The sequence below is a fragment of the Bos indicus x Bos taurus genome, chromosome 3, assembly GCF_003369695.1.
Source record: "Bos indicus x Bos taurus breed Angus x Brahman F1 hybrid chromosome 3, Bos_hybrid_MaternalHap_v2.0, whole genome shotgun sequence".
Taxonomy (NCBI): domain Eukaryota; kingdom Metazoa; phylum Chordata; class Mammalia; order Artiodactyla; family Bovidae; genus Bos; species Bos indicus x Bos taurus.
This window is the reverse complement of record NC_040078.1, coordinates 21,387,768-21,409,624: the sequence shown is the minus strand read 5'-3', so window position 1 is coordinate 21,409,624 and position 21,857 is coordinate 21,387,768. Positions and strand designations below refer to the sequence as shown.

General features: G+C 40.8%; 2 protein-coding genes across 3 annotated transcripts in view; one reads left to right on the top strand and one right to left on the bottom strand.

The window, feature by feature from the left end:
- Positions 1-8,311, bottom strand: part of RNF115 (ring finger protein 115) — a 66,719-nt gene extending 58,408 nt beyond the window's left edge. Inside the window, exon 1 of one of the 2 annotated variants that reach the window (XM_027535262.1) lies at positions 7,800-8,311. In XM_027535262.1, the coding sequence (XP_027391063.1) occupies positions 7,800-7,901 (102 nt within the window). In that variant the 5' untranslated portion in view covers positions 7,902-8,311. The remainder of the gene's footprint in view (positions 1-7,799) is intronic. The other variant, XM_027535272.1, reaches the window with a different exon arrangement.
- On the top strand, positions 7,907-21,637 carry POLR3C (RNA polymerase III subunit C). The gene is made up of 15 exons (XM_027535235.1): positions 7,907-8,394; positions 9,380-9,546; positions 10,153-10,408; positions 10,519-10,704; positions 11,764-11,852; positions 13,820-13,924; positions 14,055-14,147; positions 16,039-16,119; positions 16,369-16,420; positions 16,918-16,978; positions 17,419-17,569; positions 18,335-18,436; positions 18,548-18,597; positions 19,022-19,171; positions 20,958-21,637. Exons 2-15 carry the CDS (start codon positions 9,400-9,402, stop codon positions 21,034-21,036), a joined length of 1,602 nt encoding a protein of 533 aa, XP_027391036.1. The 5' UTR covers positions 7,907-8,394; positions 9,380-9,399; the 3' UTR covers positions 21,037-21,637.
- The last annotated feature ends 220 nt before the right edge of the window (positions 21,638-21,857 follow it).

The following is a 21,857-nucleotide window of genomic DNA, read 5'->3' as shown; positions in this document are numbered from 1 at the left end:
GAATGAAGGAACAAAATGATGAAGGTTGTGAATGTTACTATTCTTAGGGAATAAGACCATAAATAAAGGCAGTTCTAATGGCCTGGAACTCAATCACAGCTCTCCAAATATTTAAATTGTATAGGTATCTTTGTATAATACTAAAAAACTGTGGCCTGATGGTGGATTTTTGTTTTTGTAAACTGGTTTTCTTCCTGAATAACAGCCACGGGGACAATCACTTAATACTTCAGTTCAGAGCTAATTCACACTCAGTAACAGATTTCTGGAATCCTTTTATAGCACTAGTGTTGCAAGATGAAAAAGACCAATGTTACATTGCTAACCTTATTAAAACCTTGGGAACTCTGAATCTGCTCATCGAATACAGATTGTATGCTAAAACAAAATGCTAGCAAGGAACAGTTCTCAAAGCTTTCTAAGAGGCTGTTCCAGGGTTAAAATCCTCAGTTTAGCCCAAATAAAATTTTCCATTTCAAAAACAAATAAAAAAGAACCAAAATGCCAGTATATTATTAAAACAAGTCTCCCTAACTGAATTAGCACCTACATTTGGCACAGAATAACAATAAGCCAATAATTTTAATGATCAGCAAAATAAGGTTGAAAAATTTAGGGAATTAAACACTTTCATTATTCTTATTTGTGAATATTACTTCCAAACACTTCTAAATCATAAATACGCAAACTAAAAACAGCAGTAAAAGCTAATTTGCTGAGTTTACCTTTTACATGTTATTAAACAAAAAGTAAATGTACAATTATAGTTTTCACACTATATCAGCAATCAAAATGACAGTAGTTTAGGTTCAGATCTGCACAGCATCAAAGTGAGTGGCAAGTAGGTGAATATAGGATACCTTGCCTACTTCCTGTGATACCTGTTGAACTCATCAAGGAGGCTGGGCAATCTATTTAACATACAAGAAAAGTGTGCCTGGTTTAAAATCACCAGTCACTTCTATTTATTATACATGTATCTGTATATCTCTAAGGAACTCCGAAATAACAACTGAACTTAAAAAAAAAAAAAAAGATTTCAAAAAAATCTTTCAGAATCTAACCTAAACTTCTTTATGTGAAACTATAAGAACCACCTAAAATGTTTCTGCTATGGTAAAGGCCTTATTTCTCTACAAATAAGGACTGCTCATTCCTACACAACCTTTCAATCAAAGATTACATATCCCCATTTCTCTGAATGCCCACTCAAGCTTTCAATAGGCACACCTCAGTATTATTTTACAGTGGGATACACCAAGACAAACTGAGAGGGTCAGATGACTCAACTTCAACCCCATGAACAAACAGTATTAGAACAAGGCTTGATAACTTCAGTTCACCAACTCGACCAAGAGTTTGGGGAAACTAAAATTTTAAGCACAAAATCTCCTAAGCTCATGAAAACTTTAAAGAACATTAAGAGAAACAGAGAAAGTAATGCTTAATTAATGCAAAGATGAGCTATAGAAAAACTAAAAGTTAGACTTGGTGTCTGCTTTCTACTTTGTTTTCAAACTGGAATTTCCAGATGTCTTACTAAGTTACATGTTGTGTTACTACTTCAATTAATTTCCAACTGAGAAAAAAAATCTGGATACTTTTAGAAGTTGCCCCACAGTGTGTAACTTGAGAGGCGTGATCCAATTCCTCTGGTCTCAGTAACCACAAGGAGAGAAAGCGACCCCAAGAGATACTGCTATAATAGAATGCCTCTTAACTACCTTCTAAACAATCCCTCCCATCAGGGCTTTGGTTAAAATTATCTCAACTTTATCTCACTGAAAATTCTCAACAGGATTCCAAAATTAGAAATCAAAGCTACCCCAGGACAAAACCTTCAGCACCAGTGACACAAGACAATGACTATCCTTTTATCCTTCTACACCTGGGTTCCTGAACCACAGTGCTCTTAACATTTTGGGCCCAATAACTTTTTGCTGTGGGGGTTGTCCTGTTCACTGAAGCAGGTTTAGCAGCATCCCTAGCCTCTATCCACTAGATGCCAGCAACAACCCTCCCTTTCCCGCAGTTGTGACAACAATCCTGCTGTAGAAAAGACCTACAGACATTGCCAAATTCCCTCCTAAAAAGCAAAACTGCCCCCAGTTGAGAACCACTGCTCTACATTATATCCTTTAATAATCAACATTAAGCTGTGGAGAGATGAAAAGAAGTCAGCATTCACAGGCTTCTTATTCTCAGACCCTTCCAATCTGACTAGAGAGAATAAGAAACAATCCACATGGTTTTTCCTCTTCTGATATGATGGCTGTCTGAGAGACCTCAGCATCCTCTCCCTTAATGTAAGCAAAGGTCATAAAAAGCCAAGTCAACATAGAGAAACAAAAAGTATTAGCAACCAAAAAGTGTTACTTCCCCTTAAAAATATAAGGAATTTCACCTGTGGTGAGTTTAACTTTAAGGTTTTTGTTCTTCCTCATATCGAAAAAAAAATCCCAAGATTTCCCCAAGATATACATAAAAGTCAATTTATCAGCAGAATTTCAAGACTAGAACTAGCCTTCTACCCATAAGAACACATATGTCTTTCTTCTAGCTCCTTGCAGGGACTATAATTACTGACACTGTTATGTTCAAACTTTGCATGGCAGCGCCTGCATTTTGTTCCACCGAAGCCTTTTAGATAAAGATCTCATACCATTAACACCACTACTTTTTAAAAAGAACTATTGGGTATTCAACTCAAGGGCTTGCTTCCTGGTGGTTCAGCAGTAAAGAATCTGCCTGCCAATGCAGAAGATGCAGGTTCGATCCCTGGGTCAGGAAGATCCCCTTGAGAAGGAAATGGCAACCCAAGTCAGTATTCTTGCCTGGGAAATCCCATGGACAGAGGAACCTGGCAGGCTATAGTCTGTGGGGTCACAAAAGAGTCAGACACAACTTAGCAGCTAAACAACAATTCAACTCAGAATATTTCAAGAGACATTTAATAAGCAACTGCTATAAAGCACAGAAAGACGCTAGATAATCAAGCAGACTTTTTAGATGGTAAGTCACCAACAGCAGAATTTAAGAAATCTAAATAATTAAAACCTATAAAATCCAGCTCAAATCACTAATTCCTTCCTCCAGTTCAACAAAACTACTAATACTACTTAAGACACCATTCTAGGATCTTCCTAAGAATCATGCACTTTTAAAACTCTAGGTCTGACTTCCCTGGTGGTACAGTGGATAGGAATTTGCCTGTCAAGGCAGGGGACACGGTTTGGATCCCTGGTCCAAGAAAATTCCATGTCACAGAGCAACAAAAGTCCATTCGCCACAAGTACTGAGCCCCTGGGCCACTACTACCAGGCCCATGCACCTAGAGCCTGTGCTCTGCAACAAGCCACCACAATGAGAAGCCCATGCACCCCAACGAAGAGTAGGCCCTGCTCACCACAACTAGAGAATGCCCACACACAGCAACAAAGACCATTGCAACCAAAAATAAATAAGTAAATTTAAAAAAAATAAAAAGCAAGGACAGGGAACTTAAGAGTTTTAAGAATCACAGTCTTTAAGAAGCCTACTTTTTAGCTTCTCTTACGGGGTGATTAGAAAGTTTTCCTGTATTAGAGTCATTACAAGTATAGCACAATAACAATGATCTGTATAGTACCTGGTAAACAAACAAATTAGGTAATATTATTTATTGATAAGGATGACATTTTATTAGTCCAAAGGTGATATAATACAGAGACGGAAGAGGGAGAGAAGTTGGCTACTTTCTTCAGGCAAAGCCTCAGAGGTGAGTAATACACTTGCAGTCCTTAATGAGACTGGTCTCTCTGGGTTTGGATACTCTGATCTCTATAAAACACTTAGGAACCACCCTAGTTTCATCAATACTAAAAGTTGTTTACTCTGCATGATTTATCTCACCTGTTCAATGACTCTACAGAATTTAATCTCATAAGGTAATATTCCCTGACCTTGATTTAAAAATGGGAGAGGATAGTATGGAGTACAGTTGCATGACACAGTCCTCTGTGGCACCACCCAGTCACCCCTCAGGGGCATCTCTCAGTGTTCCATACTTAACTCCATTAGTCTTGGCTTCACAGTGTCTCTCAATGGATAGACAAGTGAGGCAGTATTTCCTCTGTCATCTGATGATCAAAAAAATACAATACCAATTTACCCAATGATATTTAATATAAACTTGAAATACTAGGGCTTCAGACCATATAATCAAAATCCTTTATTTTAAAATCCAAGTTTAGAGGAGGACTCACCCTCCCCCTCCCTAACTCATCTGGGGCCGGCAAAGAAGACAGCTGTAAGGCTCAGTTCACCCAATGCCAATCAGAGGAAAATTGGCAAGAGGAAGCAGACCTGAAGAAGGATAGAGCGCATGAATCACTCTGCTTTTGCCTAAGCGCCAATCATGCTGGCCACTTGGAATATACTGACCCATCTCTGTCCACTTGTCTTAATTCTTCTAGGCTGGAATGCCTCCAAGAAACCTTCCCTGACTCAGACCCCAGCCTAAGTGATCTGCCTCTCCTTTCCTCTTACGCTATCAGTGGCTTCCTGGATGCACTTGTTTATAGGCCTCTGGACCCTTCTCTGTTCACTCTCAGCTTGATGCCAAGCAGAAGAATGCAAGACTGTTACTGCCTTGATCCTTATCATATACCCCTGCCTAACTATATAACGGAGAAGGCAATGGCACCCCACCCCAGTACTCTTGTCTGGAAAATCCCATGGACGGAGGAGCCTGGTAGACTGCAGTCCATGCGGTCACGAAGAGTTGGACACGACTGAGCAACTTCACTTTCACTTTTCACTTTCATGCATTGGAGAAGGAAATGGCAACCCACTCCAGTGTTCTTGCCTGGAGAATCCCAGGGACCGGGGAGCCTGCTGGGCTGCTGTCTATGGGGTCGCACAAAGTCGGACACAACTGAAGCGACTCAGCAGCAGCAGCAACTACATAACCTCTCCCTACTCACCAGGGAAAAAGCTGGCTTGAAACTCAACATTCAAAAAACGAAGATCAAGGCATCCAGTCCCATCATTTCATGGCAAATAGATGGGGAAAAAATGGAAACAGTGACAGACTTTATTTTCTTGGGCTCCAAAATCACTACAGATGGTGACTTCAGCCATGAAATTAATAGACGGTTGCTCCTTAGAAGAAAAGCTGTGACAGAAGAAAGACTTCCGTCTTTAATATGGAAGAAAAACATAGTGTTATTAAAAAGCAGAGAAATCACTTTGCCGACAAAGGTCCATATGATTAAAGCTATGGTTTTCCCAGTAGTCATGTACGGATGTGAGAGTTGGACCATAAAGAAGGCTAAGAGAAGAACTGATGCTTTCAAACTGTGGTGCTAGAGAAGACTCTAGAACCCCGTGGACAGCAAGATCAAACCAGTCAATCCTAAAGGAAATCACCCTGAATATCCTTGGAAAAGACTGATGCTGAAACTGACACTCCAATACTTTGGCCACCTGATGAAAACAGCCAACTCACTGGAAAAGACCCTGATGCAAGGAAAAACTGAGGGCAAGATGAGAAGGGGGCAACAGAGCATGAGATGGTAGGATGGCATCACTGACTCAATGGACCTGAATTTGCGCAAACTCCAGGAAATGGTGAAAGACAGGGAAGCCTGGAGTGCTGCAGTCCACAGGGTCGCAAACAGTCGACAGGACTTAGTGACTGAACAACAACTCGCCAGGGAGGACGGCACAGTTCTTGAGGCACTAGCCTACTATCCCCCTTTGCCTGGTAAAGTAATAAAGCCACTGTTTCCTTCTCCAAAAAAATTAATTAATTTAAAAATAAAATCCAAGTTTAGTATTCACTAAATTTTACTAAAACCATTTTCACTGTAAACAGGGAATCATTTTTAATAAAAAAAAGAAAATTCGTAAATCATTATTCACTTCTAGAATGAAGACTTTTTTGAAACCTAACAATACCACTGAATAATATTTTCATTCTAAAATCTCAAAAAAAACTGAGTAGCCATTGCCCTTTTGTGAAGAATACTTACAACAGAGAAATCTCCATTTGTAAGGGTTTGTCCCTCTTTGCACCAGAAATAGAAGGATAATGAAATCTCAATTCTTATCAGTGGAGAAGTCCTGATTTAAATCTGCAAACAATCATGCTTGTTTACCGTTGTTTGCATGATAATCTGCCAAAACTGGTTTCCCCTCTTCCCCAAAGTCTTCTGTTTCTAGGGATGGCTTTACAGTCATTTCAGGGAGAGATTTCAGTTTTCCCTGGCATCTCCCCTGTATATGGGAGGTATACATGTTATTAAACTTCTCCAGGAAAAAAATAAAAAATAAAATTCCCTTCACGATTTCCCCCTCATTTCTTCATATCTCCTTTCTAAAAGAAATTTGTCTTATCTGAGAGGATCCAAATCAAAACACACAAAGTTGAGATAGATAGATCGAGATTAGCAGTAAGGAGCAGTATGGCAAAAATTAGACACAGCCAAAAAGCAGCAAAACTAAAACAGCATGTAGATGAAACTATGACTACAAAATTGGGAGTGGGGCAAATAGTGAAGAAAGAAAATGCTATAAGAGCCTGAAAAAGCACAACCTTTAGGCAAAAAGGCTATATACCTTTAGGCACTTTTTCCCTGGCCTCCATTGGTGTTTCCAAGAAATAAGATACACAGACACACTTTAGTAGGCTTTCTTACAGATTTTATCAGAGACGCTGTAAACACTGAGGGAAGTTGTTAGGAACCCTGACTTAAGGCTGAATACTGATACTTCTAAGGAGAAAAACAATCCTAACTAGCTAAAGATGACTGGCCAAAGGCAGGATTAACATTCATCCTGGTGGGTCTCCCTGTGGTAGATATAGCCCAAGCCAAAAAAGCCTGTGTGGTTTGGGTGTTTAGCGGGCGAGCTTGCTGCAGAAGCACTTTTTTTCACAGCCATAGCACTACCTCTCTAGGGACTAACAAAATCTGGCAGAGAGTAGTGAAAACCAATTTTACATTAGATGATGCAGTCCCCAGCATTCTGTCCTAGATCTTTTTTATTAAGCGAAGAGAGAGAGAACCAGAGGAGGAAGGGTGAGTAAGGCAGGTGGTGCTAAAGACACTGGCAGCATGACAATCAAAATAAGCAAGTTGAAACAATATGTTCTGCCTTCTTCCTAAAGCCATTTCCTTCAATAGTGGTAGGGAGCGGAGGCAGTCTGCAAGTCATTAGCACACTGCTGTTTTCACTTTCAGAAGAATATTGGAAACCCCTGAAGAGCAAAAGCCCCCTCTCCATCCCAGTTACCTTCCAACCCTCTTTTTCTCTCCGTGTTTTCTTCCTTCCTTTCCTAGGGACGACCGAATAAGGACAATTCTCAGCAATCCGTTATTCTGCTTTAATAAGGAGAGGGAAGGGGGAGGATCTGGTAAAAAGTGGAAAAGGAATAAAGGTGAGAGGCAACAGCGGAAAGAATATCGAATGCAGGAAAAGAGAGGTCATCGTGGGAAGGAGACAAGATGAAGAAGAGTGCATGAAAACAGGGGACGACGTGTCAGAAGAGAACTTGCTAAAGAAGGCCAAAAAAATTAAAAATGGACCGCGGGGGGAGGGGGATGGGAGGAGCTGGTCAAGAGGGGAGAGAAAGTGAGGGGCAGGTGGAACATCCGAGCGAGAGTTGCGGAGCCTGGGCCGAGACGCCCGGGCAGCAGGGTACTTGAGAGACCGATGTCAGGTGAATCGGGGTTGTGTGGGAAGCTTAACCCCAACTCCAGGCTATCTGGGAGAGGAATCCGGCCCAATGCCCGAGCGCAGAGGAACCAGGTTCTTACCGGTAGTTTGGGGCTGACCTCGCCCTTGCAAAAGTGGCAGAAAAACCGGTGCGCGGCAACCGCAGAGCCCGCGCCGGCCCCGGCCGCCGAAGCCTCCGCCATTTTTCTCTTTCGCCACGGCTGTCCGAGAGGGCAGCCGGCCGGTCTTTCGCCAGGCCGCTGGCTCCCGGCTGCTGTCGCCTCCTCTGCCGCCGCCGCCGCTTCCTCAGTGCTGCCAGCCTCTCCAGAGCCCGCGCGAGTCACGTGAGTCCGCCCGGCCCACAGAGGCGGTGGCGCGGCTGCTGACCCCGCGGCCCGCCTCCCAGAACTAAAGAGGCGCAGGAAGGAGTCCGCCCGCCGCCGCCCGCCGGCCGGCTTCTCAAACAGCCCCTCGCCGGTCCTCCAAACTCCCAGCGAGAAGAAGGAAAGAGCGCCTCCGGAAACCACCGAAACGCTGGGGCAGATCGGCACACGTTTTTCCTCTTCGCCGGTCCTCGTCGGTGGCCGTGCTCCTGCGCGAAAGGACCTTGGGCTCCCCCTCTGCCCGGGCGGCCAGCGGGAACCTCACAAAGCAGTTGTGGGGAGCTCGGCGGCGTTACGTTGCATTGACCCAGAGGTTAGTGGAAAATGCGGTCTGAACGAGGCGGCCCTGTCTCTGGACCCGGGGATCCACTCCGGAACCGGAACCAGCGGGAAGTGGGTGAAGAGCCAGGAGCCAGGCTCCCTAGAAATCCTTTTCGAGGATGGCAGAGGGTCTGGGGATGTGTCCCCAAAGACCTGTGGATGGAAATAGTGAAGCTGAAAGGCATACTCTTGGTTGGCTTCTGAGGGATTGAGAGAAATAAATGAACAAACCAGTGTTTGATAGCACTTGTGATTATATAGTCAACCATGTCTGTTTCTTTTTGTGTCTACTTAGTCAAGAAATCGAAATTTCAAAATTAAATACTGCCCTGCTAACAACATACTTCATCTCTATCTGAAACACCCTGTTGAGAAGCTATCATTTATCTCCTGACTTACTTTGCAAAGTTGTCATTGCCTGTTCACTCCCAATAGGAGTGAAACAATGAAGTATAGAATCTAAGGTCTGTGATAGATCGCAAAACCATCTACACCCAATCTTTCAAGAAAATTAGAATCATATATGAACCCATAAAGATAAATCTCATATACCTAGGTTTCCAGTCTTCTTTTTTGATGCATGCATGTGGGGGGTTTTTCACAATAATTGAACTTTCCTCTACATTTTGCTTTGTAACCTTCATCTTTCACTTAATGAATAATTTTCTACACTAATACATACTGTATTGTGAATGTTGACATAGAATTCCATTGTACGCATATACCATAATTTATTGAAATAATCACTTACTAGGTTCCTAGAATATCAGTATTCTAATGTGACATATTTTTATCATTCCCTTGGAACAGAATAGCCAAAACAAAAGAATTACGTCAAAGATATGCAAGATTTTAAGGCTTTTGGTATATCTACTGTCACATTGACATCTAGAAAGAACATGAATTTACATTCAGCAATTCTGCTCCCAAAATAAAAGAAAAACTTCCTGTCATACTGTCTTTTATTTTTTTCCTAGCTCTGAGACTCCTCAGCGTAATGACTCAAGCAGAAATTAAACTGTGTTCTTTGTTGCTGCAAGAGCATTTTGGAGAGATTGTAGAAAAAATTGGAGTCCACCTAATCAGAACTGGCAGCCAGCCCCTAAGAGTTATTGCCCATGACACAGGAACATCACTGGATCAGGTATGTTTGGATCACATCAATTTGCTTTCATTTCATTAATTTCTTTTACCTACCCTTGAATATTGTTACTGCCTGCCCCACAAGGACAGAGGAGCCTCGTGTGCTGCAGTCCATAGAGTTGCAAAGAGTCAGACATGAGTAAGAGACTGGATAATCCCACAAAATGGAAAAGAGCAAAGTCTGCCCTAGGATCAGAAGGGTGTTATTTGAGAGGAGAGAGAGAATGAGACATAGGGCCCAGGGTTCTGCTTCTCAAAGTGTTCTGGCTCCTTGTGGCTTCTTAGGCAAATCTTTGCTCCTCCTGTCCCATACTTCATTTATTCGTAATGAGTCTATTAATCTCAGTACTACATTTTAGGAATTAGAATAATAGAGGGGAAGTAAACTGTACTTTGAAAGATAAAGATTGGAGGAAATATGAACATCATAGTAAGGAATCGTCCTCATTTTTTCCACTGACATTTGATTCTTACTAACTATTCCAGTGGAGAGAGGGAGCAATTTGCAGCTGTCTCTTGATGTTTAGGAAACTGTTAGACAAAACTTGCCAGCAATAATGAACTGCATCTTCAGACTTTTCTTCTCTTTCTTTTGTATCCTCTCTAGGTTAAAAAAGCCCTTTGTGTCCTCATCCAGCACAACTTGGTGATATATCAAGTGCACAAACGTGGAGTGGTGGAGTATGAAGCCCAGTGCAACCGGGTGTTGCGAATGCTTAGGTATCCCCGGTACATCTATACCGCCAAAACACTGTACAGTGACACTGGAGAGCTCATTGTTGAGGAGCTGTTGTTGAATGGCAAAATGACAATGTCAGCTGTCGTGAAGAAAGTAGCAGATAGGCTCACAGAGACTATGGAGGGTCAGTACTGTATCCACAGCTGTTAACAAAAGCATAGGTTGACTGGATGCAGGAGTGAACCCTTAGCTACCTGAGGCCGTCTCATTCGCCTGTTTCCTCCTGTCATACAGATGGCAAGACCATGGACTATGCTGAGGTATCAAACACATTTGTGCGACTAGTGGACACACACTTTGTGCAGCGTTGCCCCTTGGTGCCTGCCACTGAGAATTCAGATACTGGGCCACCACCACCTGCCCCCACTCTTGTCGTCAGTGAAAAGGACATGTACCTGGTTCCTAAACTGAGCTTGATAGGTAAGGAATTTTGACCCCGAGATCTGTGACTTGCCCTGATTGTCGATTCTTTCATGAAAGTTTCATAGTGATTGTTAAATGAATGACTTAATCAATGAAGCAATTACCAAGGATTTGCTCTATGCCAGATACTGTGGTATAAAGTGATGAAAAAAACATTATAGTCCCTGCCCTTATGGAGCTTGAGTCTAGTATAGGAAGCTTACATTAATCAGATAGTCTCATGGATATATAACTAACAAACTGTGATTAGTACTGTGAAGAGAAAGTATGAAAAGTGTGAGGAGTGTTATGAAAATATATAACAGGGGACCAGATTTACCTGGGAGTTTAGGGCACATGCTTCTTTGAGAAAATGGCATTTGAACCAAGATTTTAAGCAGAAGTAGGAGCCAGTCAGTGAGGTAAGGTGTGAAGAGGTACAGAGGATACGCATTTTTGGCTAAAGGAATTGTATGTAGTGAGAGAAAAAAAGTATATTTGAGGAATTAAAAGAAGATCAGTGTAGTTAAAGCATAGAGAGCAAAGGAAAAAGAGCCATACGATAAGGTTAGAGAGATAGGCAGGGAATAGATCATGCAAGATCTCATAGAGCACTTGTTCTTTATCGTAGATGTGAAGGAAAACTACTAAAGGATTTTAGAGGAAGTAACATCATCTAATTTGCATTTTAAAAATATGTTTCTGTCTGCAGAAAGGAGGGGGCAAAGGTAAATGTAGACAAACCAGTGAATAATTAGGCATAGAAGGGATGAGGAAAACAAATCAAGAATGACACCTGGCTGGCGTACATGGAAGGATGAGCGTACCATTCACTGTGAAAGGAAGCCTTGGAACAGGAGCAATTTGAGGGAGAGAGACTATGAGTTTCTTTTTGAACACGTTGAGTTTCAGATGACTTCATCATTAACTTAATTTCTTGTAGTTCCTCCGTTTCCTCAACATCTCTTGCCTAGAGGCCACTACAGAGGTCTTTGGGATAGCGACACCTGTCACCTTCCACAATTTCCTGTCATCATAGGAGATGTAGCCTATCAGTGCACCTGTTCTGTTTGGCAGGGAAAGGTAAAAGGAGGAGATCGTCTGACGAAGATGCTACTGGGGAGCCCAAGGCCAAGAGACCAAAACAGACCACAGATAACAAAGAGGTAATGATGCTTCTGGACTTGGAGTCCTCACCCTGAGGCTAGCCAGGAAGAGCACTGAGATACCAAGCCCTGAAGAGCTTCAAGGTTCTTGGGTTGAGAAGTAGTGGGATTATGAACTTGATCAAATGTTGGCCAGGGACAGACTAACAAAGAGGGCACTCCATTACTGTCTCTATACTGTCCATTACTGTCTCCCTTCTGAGGCTTAACCTCATTGGACAGAGGTAGTGGCTTATGCACAAATAAAGGGCCTAGAAAAAGTTTAAATTGATCACTGTGGCTGGACTGTAGAGACCCACAGGGATAAGTGGCCACAAATGAGTCTAGAAAGATATGTGTAGACCTGAGCTCTTACCTTCAAATGCCTTCTCAGCATCCCTATAAAGATGTCTAATAAGCATCCCAAAAGTAGTATGACTAAAACAGAGTAATTGATTTCTCATTCCTAGCTATCTACTCCCTCCTAAGCTTTCCTCATCTTAGGAACATCACCAAGACCAACTACCTAGGATACCATTTGCTTAGACCAAAGTCCTGGGAGCCATCTGACCTCACAGTAAAACCTGTCAACCCAATTTCTAAAATCAATTCAAATCTGACTGTTTCTTACCATTCCCAGTCACCTTAGTCCACACCACTATCACTGTAGTCAAGATTTCACCAGCGCTCTCCTAAGTGGTCTCCCTTCCTACATTCATACCTGCATAAGAGCCAAAATGACTTGCTAAATTGTTCTTTTAAAAAAAAAACCCATCACTGATTTTTGACTCTTTTAATAACTTCCCATTACTCTTAGAAGAAATCCAGATCTTGACCATGGATTATTATCCCTTACATAAACTAAGTCTTTGCATGATCTGCTGGGGACAAGGCTCTCTAATCTCAGCTCTTCCTTCCGTCCCTCAAATATGTCATACTTGCTCTTTCTAGTCTTTTGGCTTTCATCCCTAGGATTTCTTCTGCTTCAAGATCTTCATGTAGTTGCCTCTTTTTCATCATTCTGATCTCAGTTCAAATGCTGTTTTTTAAGAGCTCGAGCCCCATTGCCCACTCTCTATTCCATTCTCTACCACATTTTCCCATTTCATCTTCACAGCATTTAAAGGTAGATAAAATTATTTATTATTTGCACTCCCAATAGACTATAACTCTTTGAAGACAATATCTTGACCCTGGTACCTGGAATACTAGCCTAACATCAATAAATATTTTTTGATCGACTAAGAGGTTTACACTTCACCCTGAAGATAAGGGGGAGTTGATGAATTTTAGGTGAATGAAGTAGCTAGATTTAAGTTTTAGAAATGTTACAATAGTACAGTGGTTCATAACTTGTACAACTTCATGGATGCATTTCAGAGAGTCTACCTGTACTTGTTCATATGTACATTTTCCTATAGAGTACTCATAGCTTTTTTCAGATTCTTCAAGGGGACTGTACCCCAAAAGCTGGAAAAGCACAGCTCTATGAGAAACAGGGAGAACAGTGCAAAAAGAAAAAGATTAAAAACAGAAAACCAAACTATCCTCTTTTATAGTGTTCATTAAAAAAAAATGAAAGTTAGGAGGCTACTTACAGTCATTCAAGTGAGTCAACATTAGAGCCTAAAATAAGGTAATGACAGGATAAAGAAAAGTAGACCTCCGATTGGGCTTCCCTTGAGGCTCTGCTGGTAAAGAATCCGCCTGCAATGTGGGAGACTTGGGTTTGATCCCTGGGTTGGGAAGATCCCCTGGAGAAGGGAAAGGCTACCCACTGCAGTATTCTGGCCTGGAGAATTCCATGGACTGTATAGAGTCAGACACAACTGAGCAACCTTCACTTCACTAAATCCACACAATTGAATGGTTTTTTTCTCCAACCAATTTAGTCACTACTGTATAGGAAAAGGAACAGTGAAATCCAAACTCCTCCCTAGAAAACTTCATTGTATCTAAATGTTTCTTTCTAATACTTTTCTCCTCAGCCCATTCCAGATGATGGGATTTATTGGCAGGCCAACCTTGACAGATTCCACCAGCACTTCCGTGACCAAGCCATTGTCAGCGCAGTTGCCAACAGGATGGACCAGGTGATATCTAAGTGGGTGGGACAGTGGCTATCAGGAACATTACACTGTTTACCAGATGTGGCCACTGGCATATAGCCAGAGCCCACACAGCAGAATGAATTCTGAATTCCAGTTCACTGTTCAAACCTAGACCAGTAGTGAGATCGTGAGGACCATGCTCCGGATGAGTGAGGTCACCACTCCCTCTGGTGCCCCCTTCACCCAGCCATTGTCTTCCAACGAGGTGAGCTTCATGCTTCTTATACTAGTTTTCTGACAGACTCTTGGATGTTATAATTATTATACGTAGAGCCTGGGATTAGGTTAAGGTCTGGACCTTGAAAGAAAGGGTTTTTGCCTTTTGAGATGGGACAGTGATTAGCCCCAGGTGGTAGGTACTGAAATATTTGGTCTCTTGGGAATTCAACCTTTAAAACCCTACACCACTGTTTTAGTCAAAGTACAAGTAATTCTTTTTTTTTTTCATTTTGAATATATTTTATTGAAGTACAGTTGATTTACAATGTTGCATTAATTTCTGCTATACAGCAAAGTGGTTCAGTTTTATATCTATATCTATATCTATATATATATATACACACACACACACACATTCTTTGCTTTTTCATGTTCTTTTCCTTATTGGTTTATCACAGGATATTGAATATAGTTCCCTGTGCTATACAGCAAACCTTGTTGTTCATTCATTCTATATGTAATAGTTTGCATCTGCTTATCCCAAACTCCCAATCCAAACCCTCCCCTACCCACCTCCCTCTTGGCAACTACAAGTCCGTTCTCTGTAAGTCTGTTTCTTTTTTGTAGATAAGTTCATTTGTGTCATATTTTAGATTCCACATATAAATGATACTGTGTAGTATTTGTCTTTCTCTTTCTGATTTACTCTACTTATTGTGATAACCTCTAGGTTAATCCATGGCTGAGTAGTATTTTGTTGTATATATATATATGGTACAGATTACTCTTAATTGTTCTAAGTATTCACTGCTTAGAATCTGAGCCTTAGTGCTCAGGATATTATTTGGCTGCTTGTATTTGTTTTTTCAGTATATTATATATATTTTAATTTTTTAATGTTTTATTAAGTTTTGAATAAAAAATATTTAATATATCAAATACTTTATATTGTTACTTTTTAACCATACCAATATTTATTCATATTAAATATAGTTGTATTTTTACAGTGTTTAAATTTTTTTAAGTTATTCTGTAACAAAAATTTAAATACAAATGTTTTTCCAATGACAAAAATAATTATATGACCTGTTTTTAGAGATCTATAGTTCTTCTTTAAGATTTCTTTGTTTAGCTGCACCAGGTCTTAGTTGCTACAGGTGGGATCTTTGATCTCTGTTGCAGCATGCAGGATCTTTCACTGCAGCATGCACACTCTTAGTCACAGCATGTGGGATCTAGTTCCCTGACCAGGGATCAAACGTGGGCACCCTGCTTTGGGAGCACAGAGTCTCAGCCACCGGACCACCAGGAAAGTCCCTAGAAATATATAGTTTTTCAAAGGGGTAGTTCCCCAAACTTTCAGAAATGGCAGGCAAGTGCTGTATCTTGTAGATGGCAGTTACATGGGTATATAAAATTATCAACACTCATCAAACTGAATCCTTACGATCTGTGCTTCTTGTATGTAACATACTCTAGTTTAAATACATATGTAGTTTTGCATAATCCCAACCCGAGATCTTTGTCAGTATTTTGATACATATCTTTATTCAGACTTCTTATATATAGTCTCACTTAAATGTAGGTATATGTATATTTTTTAACAAAAATTTTAAAAGGGATTATACTCTGCAAACTGTTTTAAACTTGCTTCTCTCATATGACAGTATATATAAACTTCCTTTTCATGATCTATCTCATTCTTTATAATGGCCATATCACATTCCACTTAATGTGGCCATGCTATACTGTATTTTAATGAACTCCTTACTATTGGACATGTGAATTCTTTCCAGTTTTTACTCTTACCGACAATGCTGCTGTGCTTTGGGACATTTTTATACTTGTGATATCTAAAGTTAAAACATCTTTATTTCAGCAATGTCACCAGTTCTAAGTTCCCAAACTCATTTTCACTGTGTCTTTTTGCTCCATAGATCTTCAGATCCCTACCTGTTGGCTATAACATCTCTAAGCAAGTTCTTGATCAGTATCTCACTCTGCTGGCAGATGATCCAGTAAGTCTTTTTTTTTTTCTTTTTTCTTTTTTTTTTTTTCTATTGTGTTTAGGATTAATTTCTGCCACTGATAACTAGTAGCAGTCTTCTGCAGCTTCATTCTCTACCTAGCCAGCTCAGACAATTTCTCTACCATCGCCTGATGGGAGAGCTTCCTCCTACCAACTCAACCAGATTTGCTCTTCTGGAAACAGAATCACTGGACTTTCCATTCAGATAACACAAGTTCTCTCTCTCTTTTTTTAATAGCTAGAGTTTGTTGGAAAGTCTGGCGACAGTGGTGGAGGAATGTATGTCATCAGTATCCTTATGGGTGGTTATTTCCTTAATAGTCAGGCAGCCTGAACTATGAAACAGAAGGGTGACTTTAGGAAAGATTTGATGATATTTAGTATACTAAGTGGGGAAGGGAATGGCAATCCACTCCAGTATTCTTGCATGGAGAATTCCGCAATCAGAAGAGCCTGGTGGGCTACAGTCCATGGGGTTGCAAAGAGTTGGACATGACTGAGCGACTAACACACGCATATAGTATACTAAGTAAGTTAGAAAATTGAACTAAAACACTGATGATAAAGAAGTAAAACAGACTTTTAACCAACTAAATTTTAGTTAAGCAAAACCCTGACTTAAGCACCTTTAGTTAATTAAGGTTTTGAAATACTTAAATAACATAAATGAGACTAATGTGAAAAACAAAACGGTATTTAAATTTTAAATTAAATACTTGGGAATAAAACTAAGAGCGCAATATCCAGGCCAAAACATCATGGAGTGACCTTTACCCTCTACATAAAGACCTGCATAAGGCTCTAGGATCTCTAGCCACGGCCACTCTGGAGTCCGTCGTACAAGAGAGGTAAGGCGGTTACCCTGAAAGGGTTGGGGGTCAGGTAGTTCCTTTCCACACCCCATTTGAACAAGTGATTTGATCATTAGGTAACCGACCAGTATAGGCACACCTGGCACATCTTGCCCATTTTCCACTGGACCACTATGGGTCCCATCTATTACTGCTCTTTACCCCAAATACCCTGCTGCTTAATTCCCAGGGATGCCAATTCATCAGCCTTCCTAACACCTTTCCTTACAAATGCAGGAACTGAGGCATTCGAGTCAGCAGTTGGTGACTCTTATGATTAGCAGTATTGTCATTGATCTATGGAGTTAGGAAGAATTCTCTGATTGCTGTTCCTCTCAGGTCCTTGCTCCACACATAGACACTAAACAACCCTCTGTGACTAAGAACTAAAGCTAATTTATGTTGGCCTGCCATTTGCTTCCTTTATTCCTTTCCAGATTTGGATCTCGCTGTGCCAGAATATTCCGTCTAGTTTTACAAAAGAAACACCTGGAGCAGAAGCAGGTAGAAGACTTTGCAATGATTCCAGCAAAGGAGGCAAAGGATATGCTTTATAAGATGCTCTCAGAAAATTTCATATCACTGCAGGTAACAATAATTGCCAACCAGCAGAGGTGATGGATGAGAGAAATTGCTGAAGCAAATATTCTGAACCTCAAACAAACTCTGTATCCATCTTTGAGACAGAAGAAAAAAAAAGATTGACAAAGACATACCAAGCACTTGCAAGATAACTGTGGAGCTTTATCTGGCCTTGTAAAAAAGAGGCAGAGCCAAGAAATCACCCCAGAATCACTGTACCTTTTTTTCTTTAGCTCCTTGTTCCTATGATTTATCCTTTCCTCAAGTCTTAAGTTTATTACCGGTCAGTCTATCAATAGCATCTGTTGGGTCCTCACTGCATGCAGAGCTATGTACTCTACCCTAAAAGGAAGTAAGATAGAATGGATTTTGGAATCAGAATCACAGCTCTGTCTATCACCCAGTTACACTAAGCAATTTACCTACCGTCCTTTTTCCCACCTACAAAATGGTGATAGATGGAGGTAACAGAAATAATATAGTTTGTTGTAAAAATCAAATACAGTCTACTTGGCACATAAGAGTTGCTCAGTAAATGTTAAGCGCCTTCTCTTTCTTCCCCACTCAGGATGTTGACAATCAAAGGGAAAAACAGGACATCCCAGCCCTCCCTATGGCTGATTATGCTATAAACACAGATGCTATGTGACTGGGGAAGAGGGAATATAGGTGAAAGAAAGGGCTTAGTAACTCCAGATGGCACAGGTATTTACTTTGCCAGTTCTGCAGGAAAGTATAATGTCTCTTATTTTTCTTTCTGTGAACAAATAGGAAATTCCCAAAACACCAGACCATGCCCCATCCCGGACCTTCTATTTATATACTGTGAACATCCTGTCAGCTGCCCGAATGTTGCTGCACAGGTGCTACAAGGTAACTCCTCCCCATTCCCTCTACAGAGATGTCTCGCCCTCACGCCCCCTTTAGCTGTTGTGCCTGAGCTACTTATACAGAAAGAACTGTGCATTTCTTCTCTCTCCTCAGAGTGTAGCCAACTTAATAGAAAGGAGACAATTTGAAACCAAAGAAAACAAGTGAGTAACATTTTCAACTCAGTAATTACATATTTCAAGGCCAAAAAGCTTACGGGGAAATTTTCTATAGAAATGGAAACCAATAGAGATAATAACCTGTCTGGTTGCACTGAATTATTGGCTTAGGTTGGCATAATCATGCATTTGTATACACTTGTCAGATATCCCCAGTGAAATAGTTCTGCAGATTAAATTTATGGGCAACATATAAACTGGCACCAAACTTTTAAGTACGAGTGAGAAGCAGCAAGAGTTTCAGGAATAAAGTCACATTTCTAATTAAACTTGTAGGAAACATCCTTAGAGAGTGACATTGTCCACTTTGACCAGGAACATGGTAAAGGGGGAGTTATGCCCCAGGTCTATGGGATGAAAGAATCTCCAGGGCTAGGGGACATGCCTCAGAGTTGTGTTGTTCTGACAGGCGTCTACTAGAGAAGTCTCAGCGGGTAGAAGCCATCATTGCATCTATGCAGGCCACAGGCGCAGAGGAGGCGCAGCTCCAGGAAATAGAGGAGATGATCACAGCCCCCGAACGCCAGCAGCTAGAGACCCTGAAGCGCAACGTCAACAAGTAAGCCTCACAGACTTCAAAGCTACATTGAAACTATCTTCCTCCTCACCTCAATCAACAGAATTTAATCCACCTATTTTACTAAGCTCAAATTTCTGAAGATATTCTCAGCTTCTCCCTCACCTCTCTCTCTCTCCTCTCCTCTCTTCCCTCTCTCTCTCCTCTCTCTCTGTCTCTGTCATGTTCACCACGACTCTTGATGTTACTTGAGCAGCGTGTCCCAAATCTGGCCTTTCATCTTGCTCTCCACGCACGCCCTTCTCACCTTTTCCCCAGACCTTTGCAGTCACCTCCCCCTTCAAGCCATTTCTTATAATGCTTTCAAAGTTAGTTTCTTTAAAGGGATTGATAATAGCACTCTTCTACTTTAAATGCTTTATTGACTTCTTGTGTACAGCGTAAAGACCAGCCTCCTTGGCATAACATACAAGTCCTTTCATGGTCTTATACTAGCCTGTCCCTTCTTCCTCATTTCCTTTCACTCCTCACCATAGACCTTCAGAGAGATTGCTTTGAATCTGGGGAAGATTGCCATCTTAATGATACTAAATCTTCCAACCCATGAATATGAAAGGTCTTTCCATTTACTTAGTTCTTCCTTAATCTCTTTCAATGATGTTTTCAGTATTCAAGTCTTATAATTTTTTTGGTTAAATTTATTCCTGTTTATTCTTTTTTGATACTGTTTTAGTGTTTGCTTAAATTTCATTTTTGAATTGTTCATTGCCAGTGTATGGAAATAGAACTGATTTTTGTGTGTTGATTTTATATCCTGCAATTTTGCCAATTGATTTACTAGATGTGGTAAGTTTTTTGTGGATCCTTTGAGATGTTTCTGTCTATAGGATTATGTTATCTGTGAATTAGAAATAGCTTTACTTCTTCCTTTTCAATTTAGATGCCTTTTGTTTTTCTTGCCTAATTTCCAGACTAGAACTTCCAGTGAAATGTTGAATGGAAGTAAAAAGCAGGCATCCTTGTCTTGTTCCTAATCATAGGGGGAAAGTTTTCAGTCGTTCTCCACTAAGTATGATGCTCAGTATGGGTTTTTCATGGATGATTTTTATCAGTATTATCAGAGTAGAAGCGGTTTTCCCTTCTATTCCTAATCATTTTCAGCCTCAGCCACTCTCAGCTTCTATTTTAAAATACATTTAAACACACTGCAGGGCAAATCATATTTTCTAAAACACAGGAACTACTTTTAGTAAAGAAGCCTGACTAGATACATCTTATTTCAAGATGTTCTGTTCCTCCTCCACTCACCTCAGCTTTATTTAGAATTTCTGTTACGTTTAGTTTCTGTAGGGCTTCCCTGGTGGCTCAGACGGTAAAGCGTCTGCCTACAATGCAGGAGATCTGGGTTCAATCCCTGGGTCAGGAAGATACTCTGGAGAAGGAAATGGCAACCCACTCCAGTACTCTTGCCTGGAAAATCCCATGGACGGAGGAGCCTGGTAGGCTACAGTCTATGGGGTCGCAAAGAGCTAGACATGACTGAGCGACTTCACTTACTCAAGTCCTTTTACACCTGTGCCTTTAACATGTGCTTTTTCCTCCTTGCAAATTAGACTATAACTTCTCCTGGGACAGAGGTGTTGTTTTTTGAACCCTCAGCAATTTCCACAGTGCCTAGCACATACGAGATGCTTGGTCAACAGGAGAATGAGCTATTAGTTCTCTTGCTTTCTGCCCAGTACTTTTGAGGGTAACCAGTCCAGCCTCTAATCTTAAATATGCTGATAAATGTTCAGTCTGGACAAATGCTCTCATTTTTTTCACTCAGGTTGGATGCCTGTGAGATCCAGGTGGATGAAACCATCTTCCTGCTGGAGTCATACATCGAAAGCACCATGAAGAGATAGTGACCCAGAAGAAAAGTCTTCCTCCAAAGATCTGAGGGGATTGGAAGAATAAAGGAGTAGGAGAAAATCCAGATTCTGTGCTGACATTCCCTCTCCCTACCACCCAGAGTACACCAGAAAGAGTGTAACCTGTCTTTTTTTCAAGTTTGCTGATTCTGTTTTAGAACCATCATTATATTCTATCCTCATCAAATCTTGGCAGGAGAAAGAACCTTAAATCAACTAGATTAATCATCTATTAGATGTATCAGTTCCCACCAAGAAGTTAGCTAAAGCTGTGTTTGAACATCCCTGACAGAAAAACTTCTTCCTAAGCTTTTTATCCCATTTTCAAAAAGCTGCACCTGTTCTTTACTTTGTTAAACTGTAATATTAAACACACACACAGTGTAGAGAATGTGAAAGACTACCACGGAGAGGGGGATAAAATCTATTTGTAGGGCTAGTAGGTGGGTTGGCCCAAGCAGTCATACTAGAATCTATGGATAAATGTCATATTTGCCAGCTCTGGGCTTCTAACACATCTGAAATTATGTGTGTAAAACTTAGCACAGTGCTTGGCATATGATAAGCACTCAATAAATCACTGCCTTTCTCTTCACCATTATTCCTAAAAACTGGCAATTGTAACTTCCCTCTCTCAGTACTGTGGATAGATGATTAGTTGGTATAATTTGTCCCAGCAGCTTCATTTCATTTAAAACAGTTAGGTCTTATTTCATAATCACTTCAGTTTGCTCCTACCAAGTGTTAGTCCTAATTCGTTAAACATTGGAATCCCAATTAACTGTAGAGACAATATACAAAGATAACTCTTAATA